Raw genomic sequence first — 23,463 nt, forward strand, 5'->3', positions numbered from 1 at the left:
ACCAATCATCAAATCATTGAATTCAAATGTAATGTACCATTCCAATACTTTTAAATATTCCAGAAATTTAAATGATGATCAATTAATTGATTGCACAGACTCATCAATTTCATTTACATCAAATAATGATGGTAGTGAGATTTTTGAAAAAAATCCACTTTGTAAAGATTGTTTTATATCTATTGGTTCTAAAACAGTTTGTTCTAAAAAAACAACAACAACATCCTCAACCTCTTCTTCAATTGCAACCACCGGTGAAACCACTTATACTTCTACCACTGGTGATGATGATGATCATCCAAATGGTTCAGTTGATGGTAAATCTGATTCATATCAATTTTTAGTTATTATTTTAATAATAATTTCTTATTTTTTTAATTTTACTTTATTTTATTTTATTTTATTTATTTTATTTTATTTTATTTATTTTATTTTAAAATATTATAAAAATGCCAATAATAATACTATAGCTTGAAATTAATTTTGATGATGTTGAAGAATCGGGGAACGATTCGTAGCAAGATAAATATTGATAGTTTTTAGCTTTTGAAAGTAAATCATTCTTACAATCAATTGAACCATAGGATTCAGTACTTCCAATTCCGGTACAATCTTTAGAAGTGTAGGTTGAAATAGTGTAATTTTGGAAAGGATCATAATTGATTTTAATATTTGTACCACATACTGATGAACATAAACCAATTGTAACATTTTTATCATCGACACAAGAACCTTTAACAAATTTGAAAGAATAATATTTTGGATTCAATGTTGAACAAGTAACTTTCCCATCTGATCCAAGACTATTAATTTCATTATTGCAACCAAATGAAATAATAAAAGGAGTGTTTGTGTTTTGATAGTAACCAATGGTTTCGTAATCATAATCTGTATAGAAAGAAATTTTTTTATTTTTTCCATCATTCTGGATCCGGATCTTTGCATATTTATTACAAAATCTACCACATTCACTCGAGTTTAATGTATTATCTTCACAACCATTTGCTTGTAATTTAAATACTTCTTGATGTGATGATACAATTAAAAATATATCAAATAAAAATAAAAATAAATTTCATGGTTATGATGATGATTGTTTGAAAAAAACGAAATTGTTTAAAAAAAAAAAATTAATTTAAATTAGAAAGCAAGATTTTTTTTTTTTTTCTAGGAAAAGTTCGCCAAAAAAAAAAAGATTTTTTTTAAATTGATTCTATTTTTTCCCACCATTCCTAAACTATGATTTTTTTTTTTCTTTCAAAGTTTTTTCTTTATTAACTACATTGGTAATAAACTCTGGGAGTTATGTTGATAATTACTTTTTTATTTCTCTTTTTGATAATAAATCAGAAAGCTATCCAATTTTAAAACCACAACAACAAATGGAATTAAGTTCATATATTAATGCTTTTTTATACATTAATTGTACAAATTGTGATGGAGCAAATTTAATAGGTTTATCAAAATTATACAAAAATAGAGGAAAAGATATTCATGTACACATTTATGATGTCTCTTTGAATGATAGTGGAATTTATTTGGAGGCTCCAATTATCCATTTAAAAGATCTGGTGCCTTACAATTACTAACTGATTTTAGAATCTTTGACAATCAAATATTTCAATTTAATGGTAGTTCAATAGTATCAATAAGTAGCTTTTTCATTCCAAAAGTTTATGATTTTCAACCATATATTATTGGAAAATTAGAATTTTCAAATGGTACAATTTATAACTTGGATTATAATACTTTGAATAATTTTTTATTATACACAAGGCATATTCAATATTCCAAGTTGTTATGGTAATGGTAATTTTTCAATTTATATTAAAGATAAATTGGTACATACAAATCCATTTAGTTATCAACCACCATCAAAGTGGATATCATCATTCACTCAAAATCAAGAAAAGGTACAATTACATCTTTCATTCTCACTTTCTTTATTACAATAACAAGTATTAAATATAATGATAAAAATGGAAAAGATTTAGATTATAATTTAATTGAACCAAATATTATTTCATTGACACTAAATACATATTCTACAAATGCATTTTCATTTAATGATGATTATCATAATGAAACTTTACCAAATGGACTTCTTAATTAGTCCGTCCAATTATTTATAGTTATCCAATTGAAAATGATGTAATAACAATGGAGGGTCTCTTTTTTTAAAAATTATCAAATTATAAATTCTATCAAGGTGATAGTAAAAATGCTGTTTCTTTTGATCAAGTAACCTATTTCGACATTTCAAGGTTAGGTTTAATTATGAATCAGGCTTCACGTGTATATGTTAATAGTGATGATTATTCGTTCATAAGGGTACCAGATCTAACTTTTACGAGCGTGCAAGACCAATTATTGTTTACATGTAGTAATTGTTTAGGTGGATATATCAATATAAATGAACCAGAAAGTAATCAAGATTCTCAATTCTCTCAAATTGGTACAATTGTAAAACAATTTAATACAAATACAATTTTTAATAAATACAATATTTTACATTTACTAAAGATTCAAAAACAATAGTTATTCAACCACCATTACCTACAAATGTAATAGTTCACGAAGATTCAGCTCAATATTCAACTTTCAGTAATAATACTATTATAGTTAGTGCTGATTTTTTAATGGATAAATACAATGGTTTTGATAATATCGATTTCCAATTTAAATTTGATAATGGTATAATTTATTCAGCAAATAAACAACTTTTATCTAAATCGGTTCAAAACTATAAATATCAAATAAATGCACCATTTGCATATGGATCTGGTAATTTTAGTGCATTTGTTACTTTTGAAAATAGTAATAAGTCAATAACAAATTCGATCCCATTCTATTATCCAACAAAACCAATAATCACTTCAATGTCATCAATCAAGGATCAAGAACTTATAATAAGAGGTGATGGTTTCTTTGGTGTAAAAATAGTTGCTTCTTTTAAAACAATTGATCGAATTACTGTCGAATGTGAATATAAAACTTATAACCAAGATACAAATAGAAAATTTTATTGTCAGTTTAATCATATGTCCTATTACATACAATATTCCCCAGATGATCCAATTACAATTCAATTAAGAAATAATGGTGAATTAAATTCCAAATTTGAACCAGCTTATACCCAAACCTTTTTTTATGATTCAAAATCTAATTCAGAAATGTTAAACAATGATATTAGTTTACATTCAGTTTTCTCCAAATTACTTGTAACTCTTTTTATTCTAATATCAATATTGCTTCAATAAATAAATAAAAACAAATAAAGACACAAAAACATTATTTTGATATCTAAACTTTTTATTATTATTATTATTATTATTATTATTATTATTATTATTATTATTATTATTATTATTATTATTATTATTTTTAAGTTCAGCCAGAGTTGATAACCACAATTCTTGATAGGACGGAAGAGATCAAAGAATGTAATGTTGTACCATGTTTACCCGCGAAAACTTGATTACTACTTTTTCAATTTAATTGAAGATCTTTCATGCATGTTTACGTGATACCAATACTCTTGCAATCCATTTGAAAGATAAGATTTAATAATGTTGGTTGAATTGATTCAACTATTACTATTACTATTACTATTACTATTACTATTGTTATTGTTATTGTTATTGTTATTGTTATTGTTATTGTTATTGTTATTGTTATTGTTATTGTTATTGTTATTGTTATTGTTATTACTATTTCTACCAATACTATATTCACTACCTAAACTATTACTCTCTCTACTATTTTATCTACCAATATTATCTCCATCAATTGAATTTAAATTTTATAACTTGTTGAATTTGTTGATGCTGTTGTTGTTTGTTTGTGTGCTTTTGGATGAGAATTTACACAACATATTTGCAATGAGTTTTAAACGTTTCAAACAAATACTTAAAACGGTGCTTTTGAATTGATTAAACAATAGCCTTGAGAAGGGTGATGCATCACTTGTAATTATACCATAATGACCAGAAGGTGGTTGAGTGGTGCAAAAAGGACGAGTGTACCCAGAACGAATAACAGAATCAATGGCAGCACAAACCAAACCACTTACTCTCGATGAGGCTTTAATAGAACGAATTGGACATGCATATGTAGAGTTTTAACTTGGATTGTATATCTCCACATGTCCAATCATTGGAAGTCTCAGTAGAGCTGATCACAATGCTCACTCTTCGATATCTTGTATTTTTGGCAAGACTCTTGTTAAATTAAATGGAGAGGTATAATATACTTATACCATCCTTATTAGTATTGATTGATGTATTTTTTAAACTAGTGGCCACTGAGATATTGACAAGAGCTCGATAGCCGACACTCATTCCATTCTATATGTACAATGGTAATTATCGAACCATCACGTGAATAACAACAAGAGTTCCACCATCTTCTAAACTGGTTATGTTTTGTTTACAACTATCTTTAATTTGTGATTTATTAAACATTTGGTTGGTTTGGAAGGATATGAGTATTGGCAGAAATTAAATTTTTCTCTTTTTCATTTACTAAATCTGAATTATTCAATTGCCAAACCAAATTTACATTTTCTACAACTTTGAGTATGATCACCGTCCAATGTTGAAGCCATCAATTTAATTGGTAGTGTAATAGGTAACAAATCCAAAGTATGAGTACGATTCTTCTTGTCCAATTGATCCAAACCATCAATGACCAAAAGTACTTGAGTGATTTCATCACCAATAAACATTCTTATTACTATTATTATTATTACAACGATAATCATCACCAATAAACATTCTATTGGTTCAATAGAGTTTACATCTTTGATTCCATATAAACACCTGTAGATGGTTTCGTGATAAACTAACTAGTTGTTTTAAAAATGTACCATCAAAATGAAAAAAAAAAAATGAAAAAAAAAAATAAAAAAAAAAAAAATGAAAAAATAGAAAAAAAAAAAGAAAAGAAAAAAAAAATTTAATTTTTACAATTTTCCAAAGATAATTATTTGGCCTGTCCCATGCCAAAATTAATATGGCTGCTGAAATTAATATGATAATTTTGGCATGGGACTTATGTCTGCTAGAATTACCATATTAATTTCAGCAGCCATATTAATTTAAGCTTACAAACCACAATTAGTCATCCTTTCCGCTGTTTTTGATGCTCATAAAGATTATCCAACCAGTGTTGAAATTAAATGAAAAGGATTATTTCGTCATCAAAATCATTAAAACAGCTTTCAAATATTGTAACTTCTTTTTTTTAAAATTTTTTTTATTTTTTTTAATTGTAAAGGGTTATGGATCGAAAAAACAAATTCATTGCAAATCTGTTGTGTAAATTCATCTTAAAGCACACAAATAAACAATAACAGCAACAACAACAAATTCAACAAGTTTATAAAATTTTAATTCAATTGGTGGAAATAATAGGGATAGTATTAACTTAGGTGGAAGATAGTATTGATAGAAATAGAAATAGTAATAGTGATAGTGATAGTAAAGTGATAGTGATAGTGATAGTGATAGTGATAGTGATAGTGATAGTGATAGTGATAGTGATAGTAATAGTAATAGTAATAGTAATAGTAATAGTAATAGTAATAGTAATAGTAATAGTAATAGTAACAGTAATAGTAATAGTAATAGTACAAACTTCTTGCAATAGGATGGAGGTAGTGCATTATTTTTACAAAGAATCTCATCAAGTTCATCTTCTGGAATATCGTCAAAGTGTTCCAACAAATGATTTCTAAAAGCACGTGAAAACACTTTTCTACTACTATAAAGATCTGGTGGATTTGAGTTGCGAATAACATAAAGTGTGGGTAGTCTTAAGACTTCTTAGATCTCTGGAATGAATAGTTCGCGGGTAAACATGGTGTAACATCCCATGATTCTTTCGAAACATCCTATGAAGAATTTCAGATATTACAGATAATCAACTTAAAGAAATGATGAAGAAAAAAAATTAACAAAAAAAGATAATAATAATAATACTAATAATAATAATAATAATAATAATAATAATAATAATAATAATAATAATAATAATAATAATAATAATAATAATAATAATAATAATAATAGTGTTTTCAGTGAATTAATTCTTAAATTGATTGCTGAACGTGTGATTCTGATCAACAATTATAATATTGAAAAAATTGAAGAGATTAAAGGTATTCCAGAATTAATGAAATCAATTACTTCAACAACAGCAGAAACAAAAAACAATTACTACTCAGGAAGTTACTATTCTTCACGATGAAACCACTCAAGTACTTTTGGTCATTGATGGTTTAGATCAATTAGATAAGAAGAATCGTACTCATACTTTGGATTAGTTATCAATTACATTACTAATTAAATTGATGGTTTCAAGATTAGATGGTGATCATACTCAAAGTTGTAGACGTGTGCACCACCAACTGAAAATCATTGTCGCACCAATGAAAGTTAAAGATGGTCATAGTTTAGTATTGGGTAAATTTGAAGAATTCCTTAACAAATTAGATGAATCTGCTACCAATAATCAAATGTCAATAATATTAGAAATTTAGAACCAAAAATTTAGCGCCAACTTTAGCAAAACTCTTTGAAGGTATTTTAGATGGTTGGAAGGTATACGATTGTGGCTTTGTTATTCAAGTCTGTAGTTTAAACAATTTACCAATCAATATGCATTCGAAAAAAAAAATATATAAATAAAAGATGCAACAATATAATGTTTTTTAGTGTCTTTGTTTATTTATTGTTTTAATTATTGAAAGTTAATTTGATTATTTTATTAATTTATTTTTATTTATTGAAACAATATTGATATTATAATAAAAAGAGTTGCAACCAATTTGGAGAAAACCGAATGTAAACTAATATCATTGTTTAGCATTTCTGGATCAGTATTTGAATTAGAATTAGAATTAGAATTATTAAAAAAAGTTTGGGTATAAACTGTTTCAAATTTGTGCTGTGAGAATTTGGAGCTTTTAATTTGTATTGTAATTGGAGCATCACGAGAATATACTAAACTTAAGTTTTGATTCAATGTAAATTGGCAAATAATGTTTTGATTTTGTTGAATTATTTGAGAATGACATTCGATTGTATCTGAAAAAAGACCAGTTATTATATTTTTAAATGTTGTTTTAAAAGAACCAACAACAGTTATATTAAGGAAACCATCTCCATTTATTTTAAGATTTCCATCTTTAATTTTTGATATTGAATTAATTATTGGTTTTGTTGGATAATTGAATGGAGTCGAATTTATTATAAACTTTCTACCATTTTCTAGAGTAATGAATATACTAAAATTACCAGATCCATATGCAAATGGTATATTTAATTGATATATATAGTTTTGAACTGATTTTGATAAAATTTGTTTATTTGGTGAATAAATTGTACCATTATCAAATTGAAGTTGGAAATCTGTATAATCATAGCCATTGTATTTATCCAATAAGAAATCAGAACTAACTAAAATAGTATTATTACTGAAAGTTGAAAATTGTGCTAAACCTCCATCAATTGTTAAATTTTTAGGTAATGGTGGTTGTATAGCTAATGTTTTTGAATCTTTAGTAAATGTAAAAATTTTGTATTTATTAAAAATTGTATTTGTATTAAATTGTTTTACAATTGTACCAGTTTGAGAGAATTGAGAATCTTGATTACTTTGTGGTTCATTTATATTGATATATCCACCTAAACAATTACTACATGTAAACAATAGTTGGTCTTGGTCACTTGTAATTGTGAGATCTGGTACCCTTGTATATGAATAATCGTCACTATAAACATATACATATGAGAATTGATTAATAACTAAACTAAGTCTTGAACGATCGAAATAGGTTACTTGGTCACTAGAAACAGCAATTTTACTATCATCTAAATAAAATTTATAATTTGATAATTTTGATACAAAGAGACCCTCCATTATTATAATACCATTTTCAATTGAATATCTATAAATAATTGGACGAACTAAATAATATAAAATGTTTTTTGTTAGTGTTAAATGTTAAATTAAATGTTTTGTATGATTGAAATTATAATTTTTGAATTTTTACAAATACTTACAGTTTAATCCATTTGTTAAAGTTTCGATATGATAATCATTATTAAATGAAAGTACATTTGTAGAATATGTATTTAATGTGAATGAAATGATATTTGGTTCAATTAAAGTATAGTCTAAATCATTTCCATTTTTATCATTATATTTAATACTTGTTATTGGAAATAAAGAAAATGGAAATGAAAGATGTAATTGTACCTTTTCTTGATTTTGAGTGATTGATGAAATCCACTTTACTGGTGGTTGATAGGTAAATAAATTTGAATGAACCAATTTATCTTTAATATAAATTGAAAAATTACCATTACCATAACCACTTGGAATATTGAATTTACCTTGTGTTAATACACTATTATTCAAAGTATTATAATCCAATATACATATTGTACCATTTAAAAATTCTAATTTTCCTATAATATATGCTTGATTATCGTATATTTTTGGAATAAAATGGCCACTTATTGATACTATTGAATTACCATAAAATCCAAATATTTCATTGCCACTGATATTAACTTTTTGAAAATTAGTTGGTAACGGTAATGCACCAGATCGTCTATATGGATAAATCGGGGCTTCTAAATAAATTCCACTTAAAATGATTCCTTTAGTGTCCAATTGGATTGGATAGTATGAATATTTTGTATAATTATTTGGCAATCCTATTGTTTTTGCACCAATACAATTTGTACAATCGATGAACAGTAGATTAAAATCATTATCACACCATGAGTTTAATTTCATTTGCTGTTGTGGTTTTAAAATTGGAAATCTGTCAGATGAATAATCAAAGAGTGAAATAAAAAAGTAGTTTTCAACATAATCTGTAGAGTTTACCACCAATGTTGTTGAATTGAATGATATTATATTTGATTGGCTTAATATGTGTTTACTTTCGAAATTTAATATATATGCTGATAAAAAAATTTTAAAAAATACACCATTTACTGTAATAATATCACCATTGTTTTCACAACTATTGATTATTGGTTCTATAAAAAGTTAAAATGAACATATTAGAATTTTATAGTTGAAGATAAAAGTGGTGGTAGTATGAAATATTAATTTTTTTAAAAACATAAATTATACATACTAATTGGTAAAACTTCAATTGCTTCACCATTATTTATTGAAATTAATTTTGAAGAATTTTCATCTAGTGTAAAACGTAAAATATTTGGTTGAACTAATGAATATTTAATTGATGTTCTTTTTGTATTTTTATATGGACATACATATTTTGTTTTAATATAAACATTTACATAACAATCATAAAAATTTACAGATGGTGCAGTAAAGTTAAATTCTTGATTTTCATCACATTGAAAATAATAATTTCTAGTGGAATATCCGCAAATATTATTATTATTACTGTTATATCTTAATTTCAATGCATAATCGTCAAAACCAAATTTACCAAATTCAAATTCTTCTGTGTTCAAATTTCCAGTTGTATAAAAACTCCCCCTATATATTAATCCAGATTGACTTCTATAGGAAGATAGATTTGAACAAATAGAAAAACGGTGCTCATACTAATTAATTTATAAAAATAAAATTTAATAAAATGTAATGCCCAGTACATTAATAAAGCTTCATTATACTTACTTGGCTATAATGATCTGGAAAACTGTGATCAACATTTTTTAATTTTGATAAATTCAAAGAAAAATAATTTGAATTAAAAATACATGAATTTAAAACGGATGTACCATTAAAATCATAATTATAATATAAATTATCTAAACTTGTTATATTAAATAAATATAAAGGTTGAGTTAATTCAATTTCAACATTACTTCGAGTTTGAATAATTGATTTAAAGATTGATTGACAATTTAATGTTGTAATAAAAAATAATAACAAAACATTTATTGATAATATTAAATTTGAATAATTCATTCTTTATTATATAATTTTTATTAATAAAATAAAAATTAAATGATTAGAAAAAAAAAAAAAAAAAAAAAATTGTTTTGAAAGGATTATTGAGAATTATTGGAAAAAAAAAAAATAATAAAAAATAAAATTAATAAAATTAATAAAAAAATCTTAGTAAACTAAGACTGGGGAAGTAAAAATAAAAAAAATAATTAAAATAAAAAAAAAAAAAAAACTTTTCGGCAATGAAAAAAAATTTCGCAGTTTCCTAGGATTTCAAAAAAAAAATCTTTTTAATGTTTCGTTTTTATAATCCCAAAAATAGATTTTTTCTTAAAATTACCAGTGCTGAGAACATATTTTTTTTTTTTTAATAATTAAATAAAATAAAATAAAATAAATTAGAATACTCAGTTTTCTATATATTCCAATTTGAAATCAAATCAAATCATATCAAATGAAACCAATTTAAATTAATTTAAATCAAATAAAAATAGTGTCATACGTCAAAAAAATAAAAAAAAAAAAAAAAAATAAAAAAATAAATGCAAGATATCTTTTTTATTTATTTGTTTTTTTTTTTCATAATTAATTTTTGAAAGTTAAATTTTTAAAAATTGTTTTTTTTTTTATTTTTTTTTTTTTTATTTTTTTTTTTTTATAATTTTCACTTGGGATTTATATTTTTTTTTTTTATTTTCCACACACAACATGCTTACAGATAACAGTTATATATGCATTTAAATATTCATGGACTATATCAAAAATAATAAACATGTTGTACAAAAAAACAAAAAGAGAGAATCAACTACATAAAGATTAAATCATTAATTTAATTCAATTGGTAATTGTTTAATAGTTTTATTTTCTGTTATTAATTATAAATTATTATATATTCTAATGGTGATAAATTAATTAGTTAGCATGAATTTAGATAGACAATGTGTTAATAAAGTTCAACAACCAAAAAATAAACCATCTTCACTTGTTTATATGGAACATCCAATTCAAGAGAATGATATTTTTGTGGTTAGACTTTAGCATAATATATTTGATCAAGAGAGATAGTCAAAGCAATCAAAGAGGTAAACTCTATTGAATCAATAATAATAATAATAATAATAATAATAATAATAATAATAATAATAATAATAATAATAATAATAATAATAATAATAATAGTGATGGTAATAATAATAAAAGTAATAATAGTGGCTTCAGTGAATTAGTTCTTAAATTGAAGAAATTAAAGGTATTCTAGAATTAATGAAATCAATTACTTCGACAACAACAGAAACAACAAAAACAATTACCACTCAAGAAAGTACTGATTCTTTATGAAATCACTCAAGTACTTTTGATCATTGATGGTTTGGATCAATTGGACACAAGAAGAATCGTACTCATACTTTGGATTAGTTATCAATTACATTACTAATTAAATTGATGGTTCAAGATTAGATGGTCATCATACTCAAAGTTGTAGATGTGTGCACCAACTGAAAATCATTGTCGCACCAATGAAAGTTAAAGATGGTCATAGTTTAATATTGGGTAAATTTGAAGAATTCCTTAACAAATTGGATGAATCTGCAATCAATAATCAAATGTCAATAATAATAATAATATTAGAAATTTAGTATGAAATGAAAGAGAGAAAAATTCATTCAATGCACCAATTTGTTTAATTAAAAACAAAGATATCTTGGAGCATATTAAAGATTTCTGTGATATAGTTTCTCCAACTCATATCCTTTCAAATCAACCAACCAAATGTTAAATAAAGCACAAATTAAAGATAGTTGTAAACAAAACACGTGATGGCTCAAAAATTGCCTGCTGGTAAAAATTCAATCATTCATATTTTCAAAGCATCTAATGGTTCAGAGTTGTTATAAAATTGGTTTGTCATTCGAATTGGATCTCTTGTTTCACCTTGGCAAGTCAAGTTGGGATGATACAGTGATAGTTTGGGATTTCATGGTAATACTGTTGTTACCATTGCACATATCAAGTGGGATCAGTTCTTGGTGTCGACTACCAAGCGCTTGTCAATATCTCTGTGGTCTTGTTATTCAAGTCTGTAGTTTAAAAAATACATCAATATTAGAAAAATAATATAAATAAAGATGAAACAAAATAATGTTTTTTTAGAGTCTTTGTTTATTTATTATTTTATTGTTTCTTTTTTATTGAAAGTAAATTTGATAGTTTTATTAATTTATTTTTATTTATTGAAGCAATATTGATATTAGAATAAAAATAGTAGCAACTAGTTTGGAGAAAACTGAATGTAAACTAATATCACTGCTTAACATTTCATCGTCAGAATAAGTTTGGGTATAAACGGGCTCAAATTGGAAATTTGAATTTTGGTGGCTTCTAAGTTGTATTTCAATTGGATCATTATCAAAATATATTTCCAATTTTTCATGTATTGAAAATTGGCAATTAATATTTTGATTTATTATTTCAGGATAACAATCGATTGTTTCCGAAAGGGTACGATTCTCTTTATATAAACTATTTGCTTTAAAAGTACCACGTACAATTACATTAAAGAAACCATCCCCATTCATTTTAATATTTCCATCCTTAATTTTTGATATTGAATTAATTATTGGTTTTTTTGGATAATAGAATGGGATTGGATTTATTATAAACTTTCTTCTATTTTCAAAAGTAACAAATACACTAAAATTACCAGATCCATATGCAAATGGTGCATTTATTTGATATCTATAGTTTTGATCTGATTTTGATAAAAATTGTTTTTTTGCAGAATGAATTGTACCATTATCAAATTGAAATTGGAAATCGATATTATCAAAACCATTGTATTTATCCATTAAGAAATCAGCACTTACTAAAATAGTATTATTACTGAAAGTTGAAAATTGGGCCAAACTTCCATCAACTATTACATTTGAAGGTAATGGTGGTTGAATAACTATTGTTTTTGAATCTTTTGTAAATGTAAAAATATTGTATTTGTTAAATATTGTTTTTGTATTAAATTGTTTTACAATTGTACCAATTTGAGAGAATTGAGAATCTTGATCAGTTTGTGGTTCATTTATATTGATAGATCCACCTAAACAATTACTACATGTAAATAATAATTGGTCTTGGTTACTAGTAATCGTGAGATCTGGTACCTTAGTAAATGAATAATCATCAATATAAACATATACATGTGAAGCCTTATTCATAATTAAACTAAGTCTAGAACTATCGAAATAGGTTATTTGATCGCTGGAAATAGAATTTTTACTATCATCTAGATAAAATTTATAATTTGACAAATTTGACATAAAGACACCCTCCATTGTTATAACATCATTTTGAATTGAATAGTTATAAATAATTGGACGGACTAAATAGTATATATTATGTTTTTTTGTTAGTGTTAATATGTTAAATGTTTTGTATGGTTCAAAAATAATAATTTTTGAATGTTTACAAATACATACAGTTTAATTCATTTGTTAAAGTTTCGATATGATAATCATTATTAAATGAAAGTACATTTGTAGAATTTGCATTTAATGTGAATGAAATAATATTTGGTTCAATTAAAGTATAGTCTAAATCTATTCCATTTTTATTATTATATTTAATACTTGTTATTTGAAAGAAATAAACTGGGAATGAAAGATGTAATTGTACCTTTTCTAGATTTTGGGTGACAGATGATATCCACTTTGATGTTGTATAACTAAATGGATTTAAATGAACCAATTTATCTTTAATATAAATTGAAAAATTACCATTACCATAGCCACTTGGAATACTGAAATTACCTTCTGTAAATACTCTATTACTCAAAGTTTTATAATCCAATATACATATTGTACCATTTGAAAATTCTAATTTTCCTATAATATATGCTTGATTATTATACATTTTTGGAATAAAACTGCCACTTATTGAAACTGTTGAGATAACATTAAATTCGAATATTTCATTGCCACTGAAACTAACATGATTAAAATCAGTTGGTAACTGTAATGCACTTGATCTTTTATATGGATAAATAGGGGCTTCTATATAAATTTCACTATCATCATTCAAAGTGATATAAATATCACTAACTTCAATTGGAGATGAATCTACTACTGTATAATTATATAACAATCCTTTTGTATTTGCACCAATACAATTTTTACAATAGATGAAAATTGAATTAAAAAAACCAGATTCATGATCATATCTTGAACTTAATACCATTTGTTGTTGTGGCTTTAAAATTGGATAGCTTTCAGATTTAATTCCGAAAAGAGAAATAAAAAAGTTATTGTCAACGTAACCTGTTGAGTTTACTACCAATGTTGTTGAGTTGAATGATGTTATCATCGGTGGTTTTATTTGATAACCACCGTAATAAAATGTATAATTTGATAATACATTTTTAAAAAATATACCTTTTACTGTAATAACATCACCATTATTTTCACAATTATTGATTACTGGCTCTAAAAGAAGTTTTTTAAATTGTACTTATTAGTATTTTATAGGTTTTTTTGATTATAAAAGTAGTAGTGGTAGGAAATATTAATTTTTTTAAAAACATAAATTATACATACTAATTGATAAATCTATAGTTTTATTACCATTTACTGAAATTAAATTTGAAGAATTTTCATCCAATGTGTAACGTAAAATATTTGGTTCAATTAATGAATATTCAATTGGTGTTCTTTTATTATTTTTATATGGACATACATATTTTGTTTTAATATAAACATCTACATTACAATCATTAATGGATGCATATTTTGAGGAAGTAAAGTTAAACTCTTGTCTTTCATCACATATAAAATAATAATCTCTAGACATTAGATCGGTACCACCAAAAATATTTGGACAAGAAATGTGTGGATTGGTATATGTTAATTTTAATTTATAATTATCATTATTTATACCCAATTTAAAACTTTCTGTATTTAAGTATCCAGTTGGAAATGAAAATTTCCCATATTCTTCAGCACCAGATTGACTGTTTGTAAAAGATAGATTTGAACAAATTGAAAAAAAGTGTTTATACTAATTGGTTTAAAAAATAAAAGTTAATAAATGTAAAATGTAATATTTTATAAAGTTTCATTTTACTTACATCAGGGTTATAATAGTCTGGAAAACTATAGTCAATATTTTTAAATTTTGATAAATCAAAAGAATAATAAGTTGAATTAAAAATACATGAGTTTAAAACAGATGTACCATTAAAATCATAATTATAATATAAATTATCTAAACTTGTAATATTAAATAATTTTAATGGTTCGGCCAACTGAATTTCAACATTACTTCCAGTTTGATTAATTGAAGTATAGATAAACTGACTATTTAATTTTGTAATAAAAATTAAAAAAAAAATAGTTGATAATATAAAATTTGAAAATTTCATTTTTTATTATGTGCTATTTAATAAAATAAAAATATATTGAAAAAAAAAAAAAAAAAACTATTTATATATAAAAAAAAAAAAAAAAAAAAAAAAAAAAAAAACCTGATTAAATTATCTAATTCTTATTGGAGAAAAAAAAAATTGGGCAGTCTTGAATGAAAATATCTTGAACATTTTTTTTCCTGAATTTTAAAGTTTAACCGAAAAGTTTTTTTTTCTTTTTATTTTTTTAATATATTTTTTTATTTTTTTTGTTCAATTTTCTTTAAAAGATTAAATTAAAGAAATCAAAGATGATTTTTTTTTTAAAAAAAACCTAATCACAAGAAAAAGATTGTAATTAGAATTAAAGTAATTAACTTCTTGAAAGCCATTTTTTTTTCTTTTTTTTTTTCTTTTTTTTTTTTTTCAAATAAGGAGAGCCTCTCAGAAAATAAAGAAAAAAAAAAAAAGGCGACAAACCCACCTTTGTCACACAAAATTAATTTTCAACAATTTTATTCCAAAATTAAACTCAAAAAAAAAAAAAAAAAATTTTTCAATTTGGTTATATTAAGGGTGGTTGGATGTAAAAATTTCAGAATTAAAGTGGTGAAAAGTAATTTTGTGCGGCACTGCGGGTTTGTCTCCTTTTTTTTTTTTTACTTTTATTTTTTTATTTTCTATAGGACTTCCCTTTCAATTTTCCGAAGTTTGAATTGAAAAAAAAAATTTTTTTTTTTTTTTTTTTTTTTTTTTTTTTTTTTTTTTTTTTTTATTTCTAACACAAAAAATGCACACAGAAACAGTTATATAAAACATGTTTTCAAATATTTATAGACTATATCAAAAAATAAGCATTGCATGTTTTACGAAAAAAAAGAGTATCCCATAAAGATTAAATCATTAATTTAATTCAATTGGTAATTATTAAATAATTAGTTTATTTTCTATTATTAATTAATTATATATTCTAATGGTGATAAATTAATTAGTTAGCTTAAAATATAGATGGACAAGTTGCTAATAAAGGTCAATCTTCAGGTGTTTGTATGGAATCAAAGAGGTAAGCTCTATTGAATCAATAGAATTTTAAATAATAATAATAATAATAATAATAATAATAATAATAATAATAATAATAATAATAATAATAATAATAATAATAATAATAATAATAATAATAATAAATAATTAATTAAATAAATAAACAAAAAGAATAAATAAATAAAAACAATAAATAAAAAAAAAGATAATAAAATAAAACTACAATCTTAATTGAAAAAAAAAAAAAAAAAAAAAAAAAATAAATAAATAAAATAAAACTAGTTTTAATAAATCTAAAACTTTGTAAATATGTTTTGAAAAAAAAAAAAATATTTTATTTTATTGTTTAACTAAATTTGGTTTAAAATTCAAATAAAGAACTATCTACTCTAAAAGAGAAACCCTTTTCAAATGAACTCTTTGAATGATTTTATTCAACCATTGTTAACCAGCGGTCAATGAAGCATATTTAGCGCCAAAGGAAACGTTATTGGTATTAAACAATAGCCTTGAGAAGGTGAAGCATCACTTGTAGTTCTACCATAATGAGCAGCATGATGAGCAGCAGGTGGACGAGTGACGCAAAAAGAACGAGTATACCCAGAACGAATAAAAGAATCAATGACAGCACAAACTAAACCACTTACTCTCGATGCAGCTTTAATGGAACGAATTGGACATGCATATGTTGTGTTTTAATTTCGATTGTACAGTATCAGTAGAGTTGATCACAACGCTCAATATTCAGTGGGAGAATGCTACACTTTTTTAAACAAGTGATTGAACTAAGAATGGTTGAAATTAATTGTTTACAACTTCACCTTCTAAACAATCTAAAATACCTTCAAATTGAAAGATATGGGATATTGAGTATTCTAATTTTATTATTTTTTTTTAAAATAATATATTTATTAATAAAAATGCTATTAAGAAAATATTTAAAATTAATTTTGACGATTTTGATGAATTTGGTTCATTTGATTCCTTTGGTTCATTTGAAGAATTTGGTTCATTTGATGAATTTGGTTCATTTGATTCATTTGGTTCTGGATTTGGTATTGAATTGAAGCAGGATAAATATTGATCATTTTTAGTTTTTGAATATAAAGCATCTTTACAATCAATGGAACCATAGGATTCAGTACTTCCAATTCCAGTACAATCTTTTGATGGGTAGGTTGTAATAGTGTAATTTTGAAAAGGATCATAATTGATTTTAATATTTGTACCACATACTGATGAACATTTACCTATTGTAACTATTTTATCATCGACACAAGGACCTTTTACAAATTTGAAAGAATAATATTTTGAAATTAATGTTGAACAAGTTATTTCCCCATCTATTACTTGATTATTATATCCATCATAGCAATTAAAATTAACAATAAATGGATAATTTGTGTTTTCATAGTAACCTTGATTTTTGCAATCATAATCTGTAAAGAATGAAATTTGAAAATATGAATTGTACATTTTTGATATCTTTGCATTTTTATTACAAAATATGCCACATTCATCCAAGTTTAATACACCATTTTCACAATTCTTTGCTTGTATTTTAAATACATCATATTGTGATGACACAATTAAAAAAATATTAAATAAAAATAAGATTAAAAAAATAAATTTCATGTTTGTTGGAAAAAAAGAAAAATGACAAGAAAAAAAAAAAAAAAAAAAAAATATTATTTGTTATTTTTTAAAAAAAAAAAAAATTTATTTTTGGGACCTGTAAATTTAAGAAAAATATCCTTTTTTCCAATCTAAAAAACCGTTTTTTTCTTGGGTTTGCAAAAAAAAGTTTCGGCAAACAATAATTTTGAAAACCCAAGAAAAAAACGGTTTTTTTTTTGTTTGCCAAAACTTTTTTTTTTTTTTTATATATTTTTAATCGAATTTTAGTTTTTTAATTAATTTTTTTTATTTTTTTTTTTTTTATAAATTAATTCTCACCAATCCTTTCAAAACAAATTTTTTTTTTTTTTTTTTTATTTATTAATTTTAATTTTTATTTCATTAATAAAAAGTATATAATAAACAATGAATTATTCAAATTTAATAATATCAATAAATTTTTTGTTATTATTTTTTATTACAACATTAAATAGTGAATCAATCTTTAAATCAATTTATCAAACTGGAAGTAATTTTGAAATTAAATTGACTCAACCATTATATTTATTTAATATTACAAGTTTAGATAATTTATATTATGATTATGATTTTAATGGTACATCAGTTTTAAATTCATGTATTTTTAATTCAAATTATTTTTCTTTGAATTTATCAAAATTAAAAAATGTTGATCATAGTTTTCCAGATCGTGACTCTATGACAAATATTGAGCACCTTTTTTCAATTTGTTCCGAACTGTCTTCCTATAGCAGTCAATCTGGTTTTATTAAAAGTGAAAGAAAGGAATTTGTTGCAACTGGAGATTTAAATAAAGAAAGTTTTAAATTTGGTAGACTTGGTGTTGATAATTATGCATTGAAATTAACATATTCCAGTAATAATTTGTTTTATTGTGAAAGATATGGTGGTACCACTAGAAATTATTATTTTCAATGTGATGAAAATCAAGAATTTAACTTTACTGCACCATCTGTAAATTTTTATGATTGTAATGTAGATGTTTATATTAAAACAAAATATGTATGTCCATATAAAAATACCAAAAAAACACCAATTAAATATTCATTAGTTCAACCAAATATTTTACGTTTTACAATGGATGAAAATTCTTCAATTTTAATTTCAGTAAATAATGGTAATGCAATTGAATCTTTACCACCAATCAGTATGTATAATTTATTTTTTTAAAAAAATTAATATTATTTCCTACCACTACTTTTATCTTAAACTATAAAATTCTAAATGTTCATTTTAATTTTTTTATAGAGCCAATAATCTATAGTTGTGAAAACAATGGTGGTGATATTATTACAGTAAATGGTTTATTTTTTGAAAATTTTTTATCAAATTATACATTAAATTTCGAACCGTTTCTGATAGACATATTTGATCCATCAGTAATAATATCATTCAATTCAACAACATTGGTAGTAAACTCTACAGGTTATGTTGATAATTACTTAATTATTTCTTTCTTTTATTATCAATCTGAAAGATTTCCAATTTTAAAACCACAACAGCAAATGGAATTAAGTTCATGGTATGATGATGATTTTGATATGCTGTACAGAATGTACAAATTGTATTGGTGCAAAAACAATAGGATTGCCATATACTTATACAATACCTTCATACTACCCATTCTCATTTTACACTGAAAAAATCATTTTAAGTGGAATTTATTTAGAAGCCCCAATCTATCCATATAAAAGATCAAATGCATTACCGTTACCAACTAATTTTCAAAAAGTTAATATCAGTGGTAATGAAATATTCGAATTTAATGGTAATTCAATAGTATCAATAAGTGGCCGTTTTATTCCAAAAATATACGATAATCAAGCATATATTATAGGAAAATTAGAATTTTTAAATGGTACAATATGTATATTGGATTATAATACTTTGAATAATAGTGTATTAACACAAGGTAAATTCAATATTCCAAGTGGTTATGGTAATGGTAATTTTTCAATTTATATTAAAGATAAATTGGTTCATTCAAATGCATTTACTTATCAACCACCATCAAAGTGGATTTCATCAATCACTCAAAATCAAGAAAAGGTACAATTACATCTTTCATTTCCATTTTCTTTATTACAAATAACAAGTATTAAATATAATGATAAAAATGGAAAAGATTTAGACTATACTTTAATTGAACCTAATATCATTTCATTGACATTAAATACATATTCTACAAATGTACTTTCATTTAATAATGATTATCATATCGAAACTTTAACAAATGGGTTAAACTGTAAGTAAATACTATCATACAAATTATTTAATTTTACATATAACACTAACAAAAAACATTTTATATTATTTAGTTCGTCCAATTATTTATAGCTATTTTAGTAATTCAATTGAAAATGGTACGAATATAATAATGGAGGGTCTCTTTGTATCAAAATTGTCAAATTATAAATTTTATTTAGATGATAGTAAAATTGCTGTTTCTGGTGACCAAGTAACCTATTAAACAATTCTCATATGTATATGTTTATAGTGACGATTATTCATATACAAGGGTACCAGATCTCACAATTACAAGCGAGCAAGACCAACTATTGTTTACATGTAGTAATTGTTTAGGTGGATATATCAATATAAATGAACCAGAAAGTAATCAAGATTCTCAATTCTCTCAAATTGGTACAATTGTAAAACAATTTAATACAAATACAATTTTAAATAAATACAATGCTTTTACATTTACCAAAGACTCAAAAACAATATTTATACAACCACCATTACCTTCAAATGTAAAAATTGATGGAGGTTTAGCTCAATTTTCAACTTTCAGTAATAATAATATTTTAGTTAGTGGTGATTTTTTATTGGATATATTCAATCGTTTTGATTATACAAATTTCCAACTTCAATTTGATAATGGTACAATTTATTCACCAAATAAACAGATTTTATCAAAATCAGATCAAAACTATGTTTATCAATTAAATATACCATTTGCATATGGATCTGGTAATTTTAGTGTATTTTCTACTCTAGAAAATGGTAGAAAGTTTATTATAAATTCAACTCCATTCAATTATCCAAAAACACCAATAATTAATTCAATATCAAAAATTAAAGATGGAAATCTTAAAATAATTGGAGATGGTTTCTTTGATGTAGTTGTTTTTGGTTCTTTTAAAACAACATTTAAAAATATAACAACTGGTCTTTTTTCAGATACAATCGAATGTCATTCTCAAATAACTCAACATCAAAACATTATTTGCCAATTTACAATGAATCAAAACTTTAGTTTAGTATATTCTCAAGATACTCCGATTACAATACAAATTAAAAGCTCCAAATACTCACAGCACCAATTTGAACCAGTTTATACCCAAACTTTTTTCAATAATTCAAATCCAAATTCTAATTCAAATTCTAATTCAAATTCAAATTCAAATTCAAATTCAAATTCAAATTCAAATTCAAATTCAAATTCAAATTCAATTTTAATTTCAAATTCAAATTCAAATTCAAATTTAGTTTTCTCCAAATTTGTAGCAACTATTTTTATTTTAATATCAATATTGTTTCAATAAATAAAAATAAATTAATAAAATTATCAAATAAAATATTATTTTGTATCATCTTTTATAATCGTCTTTTTAATGTTCATAAAAGGAATTCTGGAAACAAACTAAAATTTGAACAGTTTTTTTTTTTTTTTAAAATATTCTATTATTTTGGGGACTCGGTTATTTCTCCTCACTCACCTCGTTTAGGATTATAAAAAATAAATAAATTTACTCTTTACAAAACCAAATGAAATTCAAAATAAAAAAAATATGTATTTATTTTATTTTAATAAAAAATTTTTATTATTATTCTCATATGATTTTATTGTTTAAGTTCTTTCTGAACATGCTATTTTTTTTTGTAAAGTTTTTTTTATTATTTTCCATTTCTTTTCTTTTCTTTTTCTTTTCTTTTTCTTTTTTTTTTTTCTTTTTCTTTTCTTTTCTTTTCCTTTCTATTACTATTACTATTACTATTACTATTACTATTACTATTACTATTACTATTACTATTACTATTACTATTACTATTACTATTACTATTACTATTACTTCGTAAAATGACAAAAATAAAAAAATAAAAAAAATAAAAATAAAAAAACAAATAAATAAAAAAGATATATTACATTTATTTTTTTTTTTTTTTTATTTTTTTTTTATTTTTTTGGATTGACACTATTTTTATTTGATTTGATTTCTTTTAATTTAATTTATTGTTAAAACCATTCAAGTTTGGGCACTTTTCAAAATATGAAAATTATATAAAAATATTTGAAATTACATTTGCGCAAATTTGGATGGTTTTCACAATAATTTAATTTAATTTAATTTAATTTGGTTCGATTTGATTTAATTTGATTTGATTTGGTTTGATTTGGTTTGATTTGATTTGGTTTAATTTGATTTGATTTGATTATTATTTTTTTAAAATAATATATTTTTAGTTTTTGAATATAAAGCATCTTTACAATCAATGGAACCATAGGATTCAGTACTTGCAATTCCAGTACAATCTTTTGATGGGTAGGTTGTAATAGTGTAATTTTGAAAAGGATCATAATTGATTTTAATATTTGTACCACATACTGATGAACATTTACCTATTGTAACTATTTTATCATCGACACAAGGACCTTTTACAAATTTGAAAGAATAATATTTTGAAATTAATGTTGAACAAGTTATTTCCCCATCTATTACTTGATTATTATATCCATCATAGCAATTAAAATTAACAATAAATGGATAATTTGTGTTTTCATAGTAACCTTGATTTTGGCAACTATAATCTGTAAAGAATGAAATTTTAAAAAGTTCATCGTACACCTTTAAAATCTTTGCATTTTAATACAAAATATGCCACATTCATTCAAGTTTAATACACCATTTTCACAATTCTTTGCTTGTAATTCAAATACATCATATTGTGATGATACAACTAAAAAAATATTAAATAAAAATAAGATTAAAAAAATAAATTTCATATTTGTTGGTAAAAACATTAACGTATTAAAAAATAAAAAAAAAAAAAATATTATATATTATTTTTAAAAAAATATATTCTCGGCACTGGTAAATTTAAGAAAAAATCTCTTTTTGGAATTATAAAAACGAAACACGTTAAAAAGTTTTTTTTTTTTGAAATACCAAGAAAAATAAAAAGTTTTTTTTTTTTTTTTATTTTAATTATTTTTTTATTATTTGTTTTTCCAATTTTTCTAGAACCTTGGTTTACAAAGATTTTTTATTATTTTTTTTAATTTTTTTAATTTTTTTTTTTTTTTTTTTTTTGCAGATTCCCGATCATCTATGATAATCCTTTCCAAAAAATTGTTTTTTTATTTTTTTTTTTTTTTTTAAATTTTAATAAATTTTATTTTAAAAATCAATTTGTTCCAAACT

At 23.4% G+C, this 23,463-nt stretch overlaps 11 protein-coding genes across 11 annotated transcripts in view; 5 read left to right on the plus strand and 6 right to left on the minus strand.

Annotated features, from left to right (window-relative positions):
* The window catches only part of DDB_G0283215 (hypothetical protein), a gene marked incomplete at both ends in the record, with an annotated part of 2,998 nt that extends 1,043 nt beyond the window's left edge, over window positions 1-1,955 (plus strand). Inside the window, 2 exons of the mRNA XM_634082.1 lie at window positions 1-317; window positions 1,777-1,955. The exon at window positions 1-317 is cut by the window's left edge and continues 1,043 nt beyond it. Coding sequence (XP_639174.1) covers window positions 1-317; window positions 1,777-1,955 — 496 coding nt within the window. The remainder of the gene's footprint in view (window positions 318-1,776) is intronic.
* A 322-nt stretch (window positions 1,956-2,277) lies between these two features.
* DDB_G0283217 (hypothetical protein) lies at window positions 2,278-3,260 on the plus strand (the record flags this gene model as incomplete). The annotated part of the gene is made up of 2 exons (XM_634083.1): window positions 2,278-2,455; window positions 2,524-3,260. 2 exons carry the CDS (start codon window positions 2,278-2,280, stop codon window positions 3,258-3,260), a joined length of 915 nt encoding a protein of 304 aa, XP_639175.1.
* A 326-nt stretch (window positions 3,261-3,586) lies between these two features.
* Window positions 3,587-4,340, minus strand: DDB_G0283219 (hypothetical protein; the record flags this gene model as incomplete). The annotated part of the gene is made up of 3 exons (XM_634084.1): window positions 3,587-3,755; window positions 3,810-4,083; window positions 4,253-4,340. 3 exons carry the CDS (start codon window positions 4,338-4,340, stop codon window positions 3,587-3,589), a joined length of 531 nt encoding a protein of 176 aa, XP_639176.1.
* A 194-nt stretch (window positions 4,341-4,534) lies between these two features.
* Window positions 4,535-4,726, minus strand: DDB_G0283221 (hypothetical protein; the record flags this gene model as incomplete). Its single annotated transcript, XM_634085.1, has 1 exon — window positions 4,535-4,726. The coding sequence occupies one exon, from the start codon at window positions 4,724-4,726 to the stop codon at window positions 4,535-4,537; it is 192 nt and encodes a 63-aa protein (XP_639177.1).
* Window positions 4,727-5,179: 453 nt separating this feature from the next.
* Window positions 5,180-6,249, plus strand: DDB_G0283223 (hypothetical protein; the record flags this gene model as incomplete). Its single annotated transcript, XM_634086.1, has 4 exons — window positions 5,180-5,230; window positions 5,278-5,318; window positions 5,493-5,623; window positions 5,966-6,249. 4 exons carry the CDS (start codon window positions 5,180-5,182, stop codon window positions 6,247-6,249), a joined length of 507 nt encoding a protein of 168 aa, XP_639178.1.
* Window positions 6,250-6,352: 103 nt separating this feature from the next.
* On the plus strand, window positions 6,353-6,541 carry DDB_G0283225 (hypothetical protein; the record flags this gene model as incomplete). The annotated part of the gene is made up of 1 exon (XM_634087.1): window positions 6,353-6,541. The coding sequence occupies one exon, from the start codon at window positions 6,353-6,355 to the stop codon at window positions 6,539-6,541; it is 189 nt and encodes a 62-aa protein (XP_639179.1).
* Window positions 6,542-6,783: 242 nt separating this feature from the next.
* DDB_G0283227 (hypothetical protein) lies at window positions 6,784-9,966 on the minus strand (the record flags this gene model as incomplete). Its single annotated transcript, XM_634088.1, has 4 exons — window positions 6,784-7,970; window positions 8,067-9,056; window positions 9,158-9,599; window positions 9,673-9,966. The coding sequence occupies 4 exons, from the start codon at window positions 9,964-9,966 to the stop codon at window positions 6,784-6,786; spliced, it is 2,913 nt and encodes a 970-aa protein (XP_639180.1).
* Window positions 9,967-12,176: 2,210 nt separating this feature from the next.
* On the minus strand, window positions 12,177-15,729 carry DDB_G0283229 (hypothetical protein; the record flags this gene model as incomplete). Its single annotated transcript, XM_634089.1, has 5 exons — window positions 12,177-13,321; window positions 13,419-14,444; window positions 14,532-14,991; window positions 15,062-15,290; window positions 15,716-15,729. 5 exons carry the CDS (start codon window positions 15,727-15,729, stop codon window positions 12,177-12,179), a joined length of 2,874 nt encoding a protein of 957 aa, XP_639181.1.
* Window positions 15,730-17,275: 1,546 nt separating this feature from the next.
* On the minus strand, window positions 17,276-18,016 carry DDB_G0283231 (hypothetical protein; the record flags this gene model as incomplete). Its single annotated transcript, XM_634090.1, has 1 exon — window positions 17,276-18,016. One exon carries the CDS (start codon window positions 18,014-18,016, stop codon window positions 17,276-17,278), a length of 741 nt encoding a protein of 246 aa, XP_639182.1.
* Window positions 18,017-18,424: 408 nt separating this feature from the next.
* On the plus strand, window positions 18,425-21,585 carry DDB_G0283233 (hypothetical protein; the record flags this gene model as incomplete). Its single annotated transcript, XM_634091.1, has 5 exons — window positions 18,425-19,184; window positions 19,286-19,559; window positions 19,693-20,282; window positions 20,356-20,440; window positions 20,535-21,585. The coding sequence occupies 5 exons, from the start codon at window positions 18,425-18,427 to the stop codon at window positions 21,583-21,585; spliced, it is 2,760 nt and encodes a 919-aa protein (XP_639183.1).
* Window positions 21,586-22,485: 900 nt separating this feature from the next.
* On the minus strand, window positions 22,486-23,045 carry DDB_G0283235 (hypothetical protein; the record flags this gene model as incomplete). Its single annotated transcript, XM_634092.1, has 2 exons — window positions 22,486-22,896; window positions 22,944-23,045. 2 exons carry the CDS (start codon window positions 23,043-23,045, stop codon window positions 22,486-22,488), a joined length of 513 nt encoding a protein of 170 aa, XP_639184.1.
* Between the last annotated feature and the right edge of the window lie 418 nt (window positions 23,046-23,463).

The sequence above is a fragment of the Dictyostelium discoideum genome (genome assembly GCF_000004695.1).
Source record: "Dictyostelium discoideum AX4 chromosome 4 chromosome, whole genome shotgun sequence".
NCBI classification, from domain to species: domain Eukaryota; phylum Evosea; class Eumycetozoa; order Dictyosteliales; family Dictyosteliaceae; genus Dictyostelium; species Dictyostelium discoideum.